Source organism: Ovis canadensis, chromosome 11 (genome assembly GCF_042477335.2).
Source record: "Ovis canadensis isolate MfBH-ARS-UI-01 breed Bighorn chromosome 11, ARS-UI_OviCan_v2, whole genome shotgun sequence".
NCBI lineage: Eukaryota > Metazoa > Chordata > Mammalia > Artiodactyla > Bovidae > Ovis > Ovis canadensis.
In genome coordinates this window covers 54,713,513-54,728,350 of record NC_091255.1, presented here as the reverse complement: position 1 = coordinate 54,728,350, position 14,838 = coordinate 54,713,513, and the positions used below count along the sequence as shown (strand labels likewise).

Below are 14,838 nucleotides of genomic sequence, written 5' to 3'. Positions count from 1 at the left end.
ATTAGAACTTTGTCCCTGAAATGAATTAACAACTCCCACCACCCATTTCTTCGGACAGCTTAGCTAGAGCAAGACAACAAGGTCGGATTGGTCCCATTCCTCCCAGGGTAGTTATAAGTGAACCAACCCCTGTCACACTCTAAGCACAGCAGCTGGCAAAAACAGAAGCATCCTATAGAGGCTGTTGCTGCTATGGTTGCCATTTGTTTGTTTGTTTGTTTTGTATTGCTGTATAGCTGATTAATAATGTTGTGATAGTTTCAGGTGGACAGCAAAGGAATTCCGTCATACATATGCATGTATCCATTCTCCCCCAAACTCTCTTCCCATCCAGGCTGCCACATAACACCGAGCAGAGTTCCCTGTGCTATGCAGCAGGTCCTCGTTGGTTATCTATTTGACGCTATTGTTTTTGTTGTTGATGTTTTTATCCTGAGTCCCAAGCAGTAAAAGGCAGGTGATCAAAAATCCAGTCTAGAAGGGATGGTCAAGAAAAGAACGCCAATTAAAAAAGACAGATGAGATTAGCCAAGAATGTTGCCTGGAAAGCAGAAGTAGAAGGCTGTGGTTTGACACATCAGCTCAATTCACAGAACCAGAGGAGACACAAAGAGTGGGAAAAATAGAGGAAAAAAAAGAGGAACAAGGAAGGGAGTTGGAACCAGTGGAAGTTATTAATGCGTCAGTGAGAGCTATTTCGAGGATATGTTGTCCAATGAGACAGGATGTGAGCATTCAGGAACAGGCCACCCTCGTGAGCCCTCTGAGAGGGCTCAGTCAAAGGGAGAGGTGTTCAGTGGGCAGAAAGGACGATCCACCATGCAAACACTACAGCTATCTCTCCCACTGTCTGCCAGGGAAGAGTTCTGGCCCTGCCAGTGACCTTTGACTGGTGATTTCCTAAACAGGTTCACGGGGACACTGGGTGACTCAAGAGGTGCCTGATCCTCCATTGCAGCCACCTGGCTGAGTGAGTCATCCAAGAGCAAAACATACCCTAACTGCACAGTGCGTGCAACAAGTGGTTTCTCTGGAGCAAGCTGTTAAGAGAGTTTATTTTATTTTGGTTCTTTCATTACATGTTAGGGCAGCTCAGTGAGCCAAGGAAGGGGAAGAAGACAGGAAGGTGGAGTTCAAGGTAACCCAGTGCTCTCGACAGAAAGCTCCAGTAAGCATCATCCAAAGCAGTAGGGAGTCCAAATTACCATACAGGTGCGTATGTGCCTGCCTAGTGAATCAGTCAAGTCCAGCTCTTTGCTATCCCACGGACTGTAGCCCACCAGGCTTCTCTGTCCTTGGGATTTCCCAGGCAAGGGTACTGGAGTGGGTTGCCATTTCCTACTCCAGGGCATCTCTCTGACCCAGGCATCGAACCTGCATCTCCTGCACTGGCAGACAGATTCTTTACCACTGAGCCACCTGGGAAGCCCAACCATACAGAAAGCATCCTGATTTCAGAGATTTTCCCTTTTTTTTTAAAGTGTATCAGAGACAATTAAATATGGTACTTAACATCTGAAGGCATTTGTGTACAACTTGTCTTAACCAATATTAAAATATGTTATAGGTTGGATTGCGTCCTCACAAAAGACATATGGAAGTCCTAATTCCCAGGACCTACGCCTATGACCTTATTTAGAAATAGGGTCTTTGCATATGTAATCAAAATGAGCTCCTGAAGGTGGACACTAATCCAGTATGACTGATGTCCTCATAAGAAGAAAACATCAGGTGAAGACATAGAGAGAATACCACCGTGTGAAGACAGAGGCAGAGGTTGGAGTGATATAGCTGGAAGCCAAGGGACACCAAGCGTTGCCAGCTACCACCAAAAGCTAGGAAGATACCAGGAAAGAGTCCACCCCAGTGTCTCAGAGGGAGCATGGCCCTGTTGACACCCTGATTTCAGATTTCTAGCCTCTAGAGAATAAACTTCTGTTGTTTTAAGTCACCCAGTGACAGCAGCCCTAAGAAGCTAAAGTGAAATGGATTTGCATTTCCATAGCATATATGACAGAGAAAGCAATGGCGACCCACTCCAGTACTCTTGCCTGGAAAATCCCATGGGCGGAGGAGCCTGGTAGGCTGCAGTCCATGGGGTCGCTAAGAGTTGGACATGACTGAGCGACTTCACTTTCACTCTTCACTTCCATGCATTAGAGAAGGACATGGCAACCCACTCCAGTGTTCTTGCCTGGAGAATCCCAGGGACAGAGAAGCCTGGTGGGCTGCTGTTTATGGGGTCGCACAGAGTCAGACACGACTGAAGCGACTTAGCAGCAGCAGCAGCAGCATATATGACGTGATTTTGAGGAAGACTGACCTGAAATATTTGGCATGATTGAGAAAAGCCAGCCTAGACTGAACATTTTGCAATGGTTAATCCACCTATGGATAACAGAAAAGTGGTCACTTGACTTATATACTTTTCTACTAAGATGTATCCAAGACGTTGCCATTCATTCACCCACTCATTTACCTGACAAAAACTCATTGAGTACCTACCTATCTGTGTCCGGCACTCTGCTAAGCACTGGAGACACACTGATGAACTCAACAACCGCCCTACTCTGGCAGAGCTTAGAAAATCAAACATGCTCAACAGAAAACCAAAACACACACAAGCAAAAAATACTCAAATGCATTAAGAAAATAGACTAGGGCTGACTCATGATGATGTGCGGCAGAGACAGACACAATATTGTAAAGCAATTATCCTTCGATTAAAAGTACATAAATTTGTTCTTAAAAAAGAAAATAGAGCAGGGTAAAGCATCAGTGAGGGGAGGATGTCAAGTGATCAAGGGACTTCTCTGGTGGTCCAGTGGTTAAGAATCCACCTGGCAATGCAGGAGACTCAGGTTCAATCCTTGATCTGGAAACTAAGATCCTACATGCTACGGGACAAACTAAGCGAGGGCGCTACAAGGAAAAGTCCCGCATGAGGCAGTGAGGATTCTGAGTGCTGCAACTAAGACTTGATGCAGCCAAATAGATAAATAATTCTCTTTAAAAAGTCAAGAAAGGCCTCTCCGAGTGATATTTCAAAATCATGAAGGAGTGAATCATAGGAAGATCTAGAGGACAAGTACTCCAGAAAACACCCGCAACAGCTAGATGGACGTCAGCCTCTTTAAGAAACAGCAGGGAGAGAGAGGGAAGAGGAGCTAGGTGGAGAGGCGGCTGGAAATGCAGTCAGGAACCATAATACTGGGAAGTGGTAGCCACAGGAGTGTGGCCATCATTCTCCATGCGGTGGGAAGCCGCTGGTGGACTGTGAGCAGAGATGAACAGAAAAAGATCATCCTGGCCACTGAAAGGAGGGCAGACAGCAGGGGAACAAGACCAGAAAGAGACCAGTTAGGAAGCATTACAATAATTTAGGCATCAGGACTTAGCTGGTGCTCTAGTGGTTAAGAACCCACCTGCCAACGCTGGGGACACAGGTTCAATCCCTGATTCAGGAAGATCCCACATACCCCAGGACAACTAAGCCCACTGCCACAACTACTGAGCCCATGTCTAGAGCCTTTGCTCCGCTACAGGAGAAGCCACCACCGTGAGAAGGCCATGTATCTCGACAAAGAGTAGCCCCCGTGGGCTGCAACTAGAGAAAGCCTGCTTGCAGCAGCTAAGACCCAGCACAACCAAAATTAAATAAATTTAAAATTTTTTTAAATAGTAATCCAGGCATTAGAGGGCAGGGGATTGGATTTGGATGGCAGTGGTGTTCATGGTGTGGTTAGGCCCTAGATGTACTCTGAGGATTTGCTGATCCAATGGTATGAGGGGCAAGACCCAAAAACAGGAAAGATTTTGCCATGAGCAAGTGGATCCCTTTGGACAAAGTTTTCAAACGTGTTGACCACTAGCCATGCCCTTTCACTGGCCCTTCTTCAGCCAGTAGTCCCCGCCCTTATAAGTGAAGCCAGATCATGTCTGCTTATCATCTCCAACTGGTGTAATTATGTAGTCATGTGCTGAACACCACATAAAAAGGACAGAGTCCTGTCTTCCATGTAATTGCCATCTAAAATTAACACCCGACCCCTGGAAAACTAACACCTTGAGGGCAGGAGGAGAAAACAATGAACATTTTGTGTGTGTGTGACAAAGAGAAGATACATGTATATGTATAGCTGATTCACTTTGCTGTACAGCAGAAACTAACACAACATTGTAAAGCAACTAAGCCCCAATTTAAAAAACAGTGAAGGTTATTATTGTGTAACAGTGGATGTGGTGAGAAGCATGCAGACAGCAGGCAGGAGCCCTTTAACCACTCCACCGGCTGTGTGATCTCAAGCACATCCCCTCATTTCTCTGGTGCTCTAAGGTCCAGTGACTCTGAGTCTCTGTCACATTCCTGTTCAAGAACTTATCATTGCTCTCTTGTGTTTAACAGGTCTAACCCAGCCACATCAACCAAGCCCTGTGACCCTCAACAACTGCTTCCTTTCCCCCCACACTCCCAAATATGGGCATAATACTCACTTCAAGAGTCGTTACAATTCAGTGAGATAACATGAACCATCAATAGCAGATGCTCAGGCACAGACATAGAGAAAAGATCTGTGGACACAGCAGGGAAGCGGGAGGATGAATTGAGAGTAGCACTGAGATATATACACTTAGCTGTTGTTGTTGTTCAGTTGTTAAGTAGTGTCCAACTCTTTTGCGATCCCATGGACTGTAGCCCACTAGGCTCCTCTGTACATGGGATTCTCCAGGCAAGAGTACTTGAGAGGGTTGGCATTTCCTTCTCCAGGGGATCTCCCCAACCCACACTACCACGTGTAAATTGGATAGCCAGTGGGAAGCCACTGTATCACACAAGGAGCTCAGCTCCGCACTCTGTGATGACCTAAGGGATGGGATGGTTTGGGAGGGAGGCTCAAGAGGGAAGGGATATATGTACAGAAATAGCTGATTCACTTCGTCACATAGCAGAAACTAACTCAACAATGAGAAGCAATTATACTCCAATTTTGAAATAGAAAAAAAATTAGTGGGTGCTCAGTAAGTGTTGGTTTCCTTCCTCCTTACCTTCATGCCAATCACTTCCTGCACTAGGAATGCCCATCCCCACACCTTCCCCACCCACCTCAGGGGCAGATGAGAGAGGGCCCTTAGTCTCTACGGAATACAGTGAAGAATTACTGGCCAGGAGACAGGAGCCCTCAGGGCTAGACTCCTCCAATGCCACTAAACTAGCTGTATGATCTTGAGCCTCTTTGCCTCTCAGGACCTCCCTTTGTGCTTCTCCGTAAAATAAACGGGACTAAATTAGTGATTTTCACAGTGCAGCCAGCCCTGAAAGTGTATTTTCCAGGCAGAAAATATCAGTAGGCTAATACTCTAGGAAGCCTAGCATCCCAGGGCCCAAGATCCCTCTAATTTTATATACATGTCTATTTCTTCCTAATGTCCTAACTAACTAACATTTCATTCAAATGCTGCACTTTAAGTTCTGGAAAATTTTATCAGCACAAGACCCACCTCCTATCTGACTCACTCAATATAGAAAAGAGGCAAGCCTGTACCAAGCTCTGTTTGAGGCCCAGCCAAGCAGTGCCCTTTTGGTGACCTCCTTAGCTTCCCTGGTGGCTCAGCTGGTAAAGAATCCATCTGCAATGCAGGAGATGTGGGTTCAATCCCTAGGTCGGGAAGATCCCCGGAGAATGGAAAGGCTACCCACTCCAGTATTCTAGCCTGGAAAATTCCATGAACTGTATAGTCCATGGGGACACAGAGTCGGACACAACTGAATGACTTTCGCTTCACTTCAGTTGGCATTTGACTGTTCAGTTTCATTACTTTCCTTCCTCCGACTCCTATCTTGTGGTCATATCTGCTATATCTGGTGTCACCAGCCCTTGCTGCCAGCCTGTCTTGGTAGGAAGGCAAATTGGTCCCACCATTTTGAGGACAATTCGGAAAAGCTATAAAAATTTGAATTTAAAATATTTGTGTCCTTTGACCCAGGAATTTTAGTTTAAGAAATTCAGCCTTAGAGACACTTGAACAAAGGTGCATAATAATGAACAAGGATGTCCCCTGCAGCTTTATCTGTAGTAGCAGATAATTGGAGATGATCCCAATGGCTACCAACAGGGACTTGGTTAAGAAAATTCAGATATATCCATATAATAATATGCCTTTGGGCTAGAATGACAGCTCTTAGAATAAACAGTAATAGAAAGCCATAAACTGATATAAAAAGATGCCCATGGTATATTATTAAGTGACAATGATGCTACTGTGAATGATTCTGCTTGAGAAACAACAATAAAGATAAATAATTATATACAGTGGAAATATACATGGGAAAATATTTCCTTAAAAATTTACTTATGGAAATAAAATTTCCATATACATAGAATTCTGGAGCCAACAGTGGTTATCTTACACCTATCATTTAAAAGTGGACATTTAATTTCCAAATACATGGGATTTTTAAAGTATCTTTGATATTAACTTCTCATTTAAATGCTTTCTTCTCTGCAATCACCCTCTGTGTCTCTTTGGTCTTCTAACTTTACTGAAGCTTTCAATAGCTAAGTCAAGGATCTCTCTTGGTAAATGTCACACCACACTTGAAAATATGTGGGCTATCTTCAAATATTTCCATATTGATCTCTAACATAATTCCACAATAATAAAAGAACAGACTCTGTATGATTTCAATACCTTTAGACCTGAAATGTTTGTACCTGATCTTATGTCTCTGGATATGTTTCAGTGTCTCCTGGTTTATAGTCTATGGGAACTTGACTAGAGTTTGTACCCTGCTGTTGTGTGAAAATTGTATCTTTTTTTTTTAATTTTCAAAATGTATTTATTTTTTAACTGAAGGATAATTGCTTTACAGAATTTTGTTTTTTTTCTGTCTGTATAAATCTTAATTATGTTGAATTGGTTCATAGTGCTTTTCAGGTCTACTTCTACTTCTGCTTATTCATTCTATTAATTTTTGAGAGTTTGATATGAAACTCCAACTAAAAATCTTAATTTATCTACTTAAAAAATAAGTGCAATATACAGTGGAACTATATGTAACCTTGTTCTATTTTCCAAGTCTTCTGTAAATATGTTATTATAATTTCATAATTTAAAAAATAAAAAACTATAATTCAAAAAAAATTTTAAGTGGTTATCTTTAAGGACAAGACTACAAGGCACTTGTACTTTTTACATTATTCTATTTTTGCACTGCTTGACTTTTTTAAATTTATTTTTTGGTCACAGAGCGAGGTTTGCAGGATCTTAGTTCTCTGACAAGGGATTAAACCTGGACCAGCACCGTGAAAGCCCTGAGTCCTAACCATTGAACGGACAGGTAATTCCACTGACTTTTTTTTTCCCCCACAAAAAGTTGAATTACTTTTATAAACTAAAAAAAAAAAAAATATATATATATATATATATATAAAGCTATTTTTACATATCCTGTGTTCTGCCTCAGTCTCTAGATTTGCATTCATTTAAATGTAGGTTCTCCAGAGCATGCCAGGCTCTATACAAATGAGCACGTTCAGCGTCAAAACCTGGTAACCTCTTGGAATCCCAAAGCTCAAGGGGAACTCCAGATGAAACTTGGTCCAGCCCATTCCCACAGTCCTCAGGAAACTCCCAGGAGAGAGTGTGGTCTGTTCTCAACCTGTAGGAGTCCTAGAAGGAGACACCACACTCCCCTCCCGCTCTGGTGCGTGCATCAGTCACTCAGTCGTGTCAGACTCTTTGCAACACCTGCAATGTGACCTGCCAGGCTCCTCGCGCATGGGACTTCCCAGCCAAGAATACTGGAATGGGTTGCCATTTCCTACTCCAGGGGATCTTCTGGACCCAGGGATCGAACCAGAGTCTCCTGCGTCTCCGGCATTGACAGGCAGATTCTTTACCACCGAGCCACTCGGAGAGCCCACTTGACTGTGTGTTTGTCAAAACGCATAGTACTGAACACCTACAAAGAACGCACTTCACTGTACATAGATTATACTTCAATAAACTTAAAAAAAAAAAAAAGAGTGTTCCTGGTGATACTGTGCATGGAGAGAAAGGCAGATTTTATCAATTCTTTGCTGCAGAGTCCCCCATTTGAAAAACACCAGCAGTTTTCTCCCAAGAAGGACAGGCAGCCTCATTCCTCTGCTTCCACTTGCTTTTCTACTCGTGACCTGAGCTCCATCAGCCACGATGACCATTCCACGCAGAAAGGGCCAGAGGTCAGGAGTGAAGCAGCAGGCCAGCTCTGTGGGCAGCAGAGGGGGATGGGTCAAACTAAGCGGTCAATCCCCGAAGCTGCTCAGTCATTCCCCCAGTTAATTATCTGTCTGCTGATTCATGCGTTGTGGTTCCTGCAGGCATGCTTTCTGGCTATTCCTGCCAAAAAGGACAAAAGGAGTCTTGGGTCTGGGAGGGAATGATAACCGGGGATCCTGAGTTGGGTGGAGAGTTGCAGAGGAGGAATTTCTACTAGGAAAGTCCAGAGTCATATCCTAACTCCCCCTCCTCACTCTGCCTCCTTGTCTCATTTATGCTGTCCCCAGGAGACCTCTGCCACTCACACTCACAATTTTGAAAGGAGGAAAGGAGAATGTTGCCCTCCCATGCATATTCTCCCAGAAGACAGGGACAAAGGCAGACACTTCACGATGATCCCCTGAGTTTCCAGGACCTTCAGAGCAGAGGTCCAAATGGCACAAGAGTGTTGGGGTCCAAGTGCCCGAAGAACTCATGATCTCGACTGTATTCTAATATCCTCCAGAATGCCCAGAGGGAGCATTTGAGGATCATCTATGAATAAATGCAGATATTCAAATATTGCATATCTTAAGGTGAGGCATATCTCCTCAGGATGCCTTTCCATAGGTACATGTTTTGTACTGAACAAAGTAGGCGCATCCTTCTTCTCAAATCCTATGAATGTATTTTACTTTCCTCTTTTCCCAGGGATAGGACTTAAAGTTTTCTTGTGGATAAAGCAAATGTATGGGGAGAGACCCCTCACTCCCCCTTGGGCTCTTCTGTGAGCTCTTGCTGGGTCAGAGCGGCTGAGATATATCAATGCAGAATGGGTTGAAATAAGGACGAGTCCCTGGAGGAGGGCATAGCAATGCATTTCAGTATTCTTGCCTGGAGAATTCCATGGACAGAGGAGCTTGGCAGGCTATAGTCCATAGGGTAGCAAAGAGTCGGACATGATCAAATCGACTTAGCACGTATGCACGCCCCTATCACAGAAGCGTGGGTCTCATTCTAGGAACTAGAATTGTATGCATGGATGAAGCACTAACAGTCTAACCTCCAAAACACTGTAGTTACCGTGGACAAGTAAAATAATGACAGGAGTGGTTAACAGTTACTGAAAACTTATTTTGTGCCTTTATTTCACTTAATTGGTACAATTATACAAGTACTAATTCCTCCACTCTATAGAGGAGGAAACAGAGGACCTAAAAGATTAAGTCACTTGCCCAAGATAAAACAGATAATGAGGCAAAATTAAGAACTACACCCACATCTAGCGGCAGCCTGGATGAGAGGGGAGTTTGGGGGAGAATGGATACATGTATACATTTGAGTTCCTTTGCTGTCCATTTGAAACTATCCCAACATTGTTAAGCAACTATACTCCAATACAATAAAATGTTAGAAAAAAAAAGGAGAAGAATTAAACCCACATTTGATTGGCTTTAAACCATAGCTGGGCTTCCCAAGTGGCACTAATGGTAAAGAACTCACCTGCCAATGTAGGAGGTGCAAGAGATGCAGGTTTGATCCATGGGTCAAGAAGATCCCCTGGAGGAGGGCATGGCAACCCACTCCAGTATTCTTACCTGGAGAATCCACGGACAGAGGAGCCTGACGGGCTACAGTCCATAGAGTCGCAAAGAGTCAGACATGGCTGGAGTGACTTAGCACTCACACATTCAAACCACAGCTGTCCCTTTCCCCAGCCAAAAATCCCCCTGCTATGTCTCTCTAGGCTCTGAGAGTTCCTTTCAGCTGGAGAGTTTTAGATTATAAATTCAGGAGGAGAAATCAGCACCTCAGCTCAGAGCTAATCAAATTAGATAGAAAACAAACCTGTTACTCAGTAGGTCTTAGGTTAGAATAAAGACCCATACTTGTGGAAGCCACAAAACCCAATATTTCTTGAGTGAAGTTAAAAAGATCATCTTTGCACATGAATTTCAAAATTCAAGTCTACCACCAAACAACCTCTCTTCTCCCCTTACCAGACTCTCCCACACTGGGACAGCCTTTCTGTGATATCCGCATCTAGTCTGTGTCCCTTTGACACTGTGTTTCAACAGAGCTCTCCTACTTTCCTCCTATATCTGCCTCCCAAGAATCTGATGATCCCTGGAACCCCGTCATAAACACTGGAGTGAAGAGGGTGTGAAATATAACCGAAACTGCTTTTGCTCTCAGCTCCGTTCAGTCGTGTCTGACTCTGCAACCCTTTGGACTGTAGCCTGCCAGGCTCCTCTGTCCATGGGATTTTTCAGGCAAGAATACTAGAGTGGGTTGCCATTTCCATCTCCAGGAGAATCTTCCCAATCCAGGGACCAAACCTGCATCTCCTTCGTCTCCTGCATTGCAGGTGTATTCTTTACCCACTGAGACATTGAGGAAGCCACTATTACTGGGGGTTTATTACTTTGGAGGTCTTCTCTAGAATCCATGATCTTTTGTCCTTTGTTTTTTATTTTTATTTTTGTTGTTGTTGTTTTTGTGGGTTGTTTTTTGGACACACCTCGCAGCATGGGGAACTTCCCAACCAGCAAATTTTCCAGACCAGAAATCGAACCAGAACCCTTCGCAGTGGAAGGATGGAATCTTAACCCCTGGACTATCAGGGAAGTTGCTTAGAGCCCATCCTCTTTTTAAATTTATTTATTTGGCTGCACTGGGTCTCACTTGAGGCATGCAGGATCTTTAGTTGTGGCAAGTGAACTCTTAATTGCAGCATGCGGGATCTAGTTCCCTGACCAGGGATCAAACCTGTGCCCCTTGCAATGGGAACCCAAAGTCAGCCACTGGACCACCAGGGAAGTCTCGAGCCCATACTCTTAAATACGACTCTACCCTGCCTCTCAATGGTTCTCTGGGGTTAGCTAGCTCAGCACAGCCCATCACCACTCTGGAATCACTCCAATCATAATGATGAACCTGTGAACAGATCCCCAAAAGAATAATTCATGTAAACTTAGGTATGTCAACACAGTAGAATCCTATGCAGATCATTACAACTGTGTAAACCAGATCAACAAAAAGTATACTAGAAGTGAGGGGTGGAGAGAGAGACAGCAAAATAAAAAATGCACTCTTCATCTTCACCAGCTGAACCAAGTACCATGCTAGACTCTATCTCATATTATCTTACTTCTAAAACTGTAAAAATACATAATGATTAAATTCAGAAATCATTCAGAAATTCAGAAAACTGTAGATGTGAAAAGAAAGTAAAAAATGTTTTAAGTTCACGGAAGCAGGCATCGCTGCAGGGGAACACCTAGTTGCCTCTAGACTTCTCCATTCAGACAGCATCCAAACCAAGGCTCTAACTCTCCCTGGGTGGAATGCTGGAGATTCATAATTCTGGGCCATAGTCATCAGGCCACTCACTGCAGGCTAAAGACATCAGTTGACTTCTTTGAGCATCTACTACATGGGAAGCCTCTGCAGCAGTAACTTAAACAGCCCCCTATGTATTATCTGTAACTCCTTCATCAAATTGTGGATTATAAATGGTGAGGATCTCATGAGTGTATACTTATCTCAAAATTCAAGTCATATACATTAAATATATACAGCTTTTAAAATGTGGATCCTACCTCAATAAAGTGGTTTTTTTTAAGATATTGTTGCTCTATCCTGGACAATCTGTTATGCATACAAGAGTCTTAAAGGAAGTCATCGAGTATTTCCTGACGGATTTAGCAATAAATCTTAGTCTTCCGTAGGATCTAAATTGTCTTACCATGAAAATGTGAAATTGAAAGTTACTCAGTCCTGTCCGATTCTTTGCAACCTCATGGACTATACAGTCCATGGAATTCTCCAGGCCAGAATACTGGAGTGGGTAGCCTCTCCCTTCTCCAGGGGACCTTCCCAAACCAGGGATGGAAACCAGGTCTCCCACATTGCAGGCAGATTCTTTACCAGCTGAGCCACCAGGGAAGCCCAAGAAAATTGGAGTGGGTAGCCTGTCCCTTCTCCAGCGGATCTTCAAGACCCAGGAATCGAACTGGGGTGTCCCGCATTGCAGGCGGATTCTTTACCAACTGAGCCCTCAGGGAGTACTACTTACCATGAGTACTACTCTTTTCACTAAAAGTAGGTATACGCACACTTGTGCGTCCTCTGCAGAGAAACGCCGCAGTGGACCAAGAGACAGAGTTCTCCCTGGGGGGGGGGGGGGGGGGGGGGGGGTGTCACCCGGGTACCAGAAAAACTACGGGCAGCAACCTGGGCTGTGCCCCTCCCAGCACCAATGAGGCCGAATGCCAAGTGCCCTGGCAGCTGATAGTGCGTGTGCGGCAGCAAGAGAGACAAAGCCAGGGAGCCAAGCCAGCTCCGGGGGACCCCTGGCGTGGTTGTTCGCACACAGTGGAGAGTGTTCGGATGCTGGGTTTGTCCCGGAAGCGGAGGCTACTGCCCCCACCCTGGGACACTGTAGGAGGTAGCGCTCCTGTCCTCCTCCGAATCGCTCCCGCGGGGAGCCCCCAAATAAAAACTAAACAAACAAAAACTTGGGATAAAGTGTACACAAAGAGAAATGTCGAGTAACTGGTAAGTCTGCGCGCACACGCTCTCATTTGAGAAGCGACAACCGCATCCCTCTGCAAACGCGGGGGAACAGCCCCGGGAAGCTCGCCCGGGCTCCGGAAGCCACCCTGCCTTCGCACGGCCGGGACCACCTGCGAGGCGCGCAGCCGGGACTGAACTCGGGGCTCAGAGATGCGCCCACCGCGCCGCTCACGTGGAGATGGCCCGGGACAGCCGCCTAACTCGGCTTAAGAGTTAGTTGGGTGTCCCGGTGGACCCGCCCGTAGGTTGTGGCTCGCCCTGGCCGCAGCGGAGCCCGGAAGGTCCCCAGCTCCGACGGCTCCAGCCTGGCCCCGCGCACACTGAGCGCAGAGGCGCAGGACCCACCCGACCGGCTTCCCCGCTCCCCGTCTGCTCTGTACACTCGGCCGCGGCAGGACGCGCGGCGCGGCTCACCCGAGACCTGGGTCCCCACCGCGCGGGAGCCCCACTCACCTCCGACGCCGACGCCCGCCAGCGCCCCCACCAGCAGCACCGCGGCCCAGAGCCGCCGCGCTCGCATCTCGTCTGCCCGCCGCCGCGCTCCGTCTCGGCAGCGTCCTCCCGCCCCACAGCGAGCGGCGGCGCCCGCGGCCGCTTTTCCCGGGGCCGGAGGGGAGGGGACGCGGTGGGTGGGACGCAACGGGGCGGGCTGTGGACTGGCGCTCCCTCCCCTCCGGCCCTTCTGCGGACCCTCCACCGCAGGGCGGGAAGTGGGAAACCGCCGCTCCTCTCTGCCGCTGCGACTCAGCCCGCGAGGATCGCCTTGCGGGTATGCGAGGCAAGACTGGGACCCCAGGGAGGTCGAGGGCGCATCCTCCGAGGACATCCTGGCCCCAGGGTCCGCATCGGGCCCTTGGTATGCTTAGAAAAGCCAGGAGCCTGTGGTCTCTCTCTTCGGAGACACCCACACGGCTTTCTCTTTCCCTAGAGTTCCTCGGGCACCTGCCCTCTGTACCCTGACTTTTGGTCATTGATACGTTCATTCATTTAATTGCAAACCTGCTGAACGCCTACTCTGTGCCAGGCACCGGTTTAGTCTTTTATTATTCACTAATATTTATCTTGGGTTAGTTTGGTTTTCCAGTAAACAGTAAGCCTCTTGAAGACAAGACCGCATCTCAAGCTTGTGCAAGCACTTGATGTCCATAAAAGACCTTTCTCTGCAAATAGATGCTTGCACAGAGTAAGCACCTGATGAACATTTCAAGACAGTCTGCACTGCACTCAAATTCATAGGCTTTGGAGCTTTATCTTATTCTCTTCAAAGGCCTCCTGCCTCCCTGAATTCCTACTTATGGGTCTCTGGGTCCTCCACAAACTAGAAACTTCGGGAAGCTCAAAGGGGACAATGCTAGGACTATGAGCAGGAGGCCACCACAGATAGGGGCTGGTGCAGGCTGCCTCAATAGGAAACTCTAAGGATAATTAAAAACAAGGCCTGAGGACTTCTATGGGGGTCCAGTGGTTAGGAATCTGCTTGCTAATGCAGGGGCTTCCCTGGTGGTTCAACTGATATAGAATCTGCCTGCAAAGTGGGAGACCTGAGTTCAAACCCTGGGTCGGGAAGATCCCCTGGAGAAGGGAAATGCTACCCACTCCAGTATTCTGGCATGGAGAATTCCATGGACTGTATAGTCCCCATTCCATGAACTATACAGTCCATGGGGTCTCAAAGAGTCAGACACAACTGAGTGACTCACTTTCACTTGCCATTGCAGGGGACCTGGGTTCGTTCTCTGGTTCTCTGGTCCAGGAACCAAGTTCCCACATGCAGCTAAGCTGGCATCCGGCAATGACTGAGCCCTGGAGCCCTAGAGCATTAGTTCTGCAACAGGAGAAGCCACCAATGAGAAGCCCACACAATGCAACTAGAGAATAGCCCCCTCTTGCAAAAACTGCAACTTGGGATAGCCATACTCAGCAACAAAGAGTTGTGAGCCAGAGCAGCCCAAAATTTTTAAAAACGAAGAAAAGAAAAAAAAGCCCTGAGGCATCAGGCAGGATTTGGAGTCTCTCCAG

The 14,838-nt window shown here is 46.3% G+C and overlaps 1 protein-coding gene across 2 annotated transcripts in view; it reads right to left on the bottom strand.

Moving 5' to 3' along the window:
• Positions 1-13,777, bottom strand: part of ITGB3 (integrin subunit beta 3) — a 62,120-nt gene extending 48,343 nt beyond the window's left edge. Inside the window, exon 1 of one of the 2 annotated variants that reach the window (XR_011246807.1) lies at positions 13,273-13,736. Coding sequence is in view for 1 of the 2 variants with exons in the window: in XM_069541649.1 (XP_069397750.1) it covers positions 13,273-13,645 (373 nt within the window). In the remaining variant the exon portion in view is untranslated. Of the gene's footprint in view, positions 1-13,272 lie in introns of both variants that reach the window. The other variant, XM_069541649.1, reaches the window with a different exon arrangement.
• Between the last annotated feature and the right edge of the window lie 1,061 nt (positions 13,778-14,838).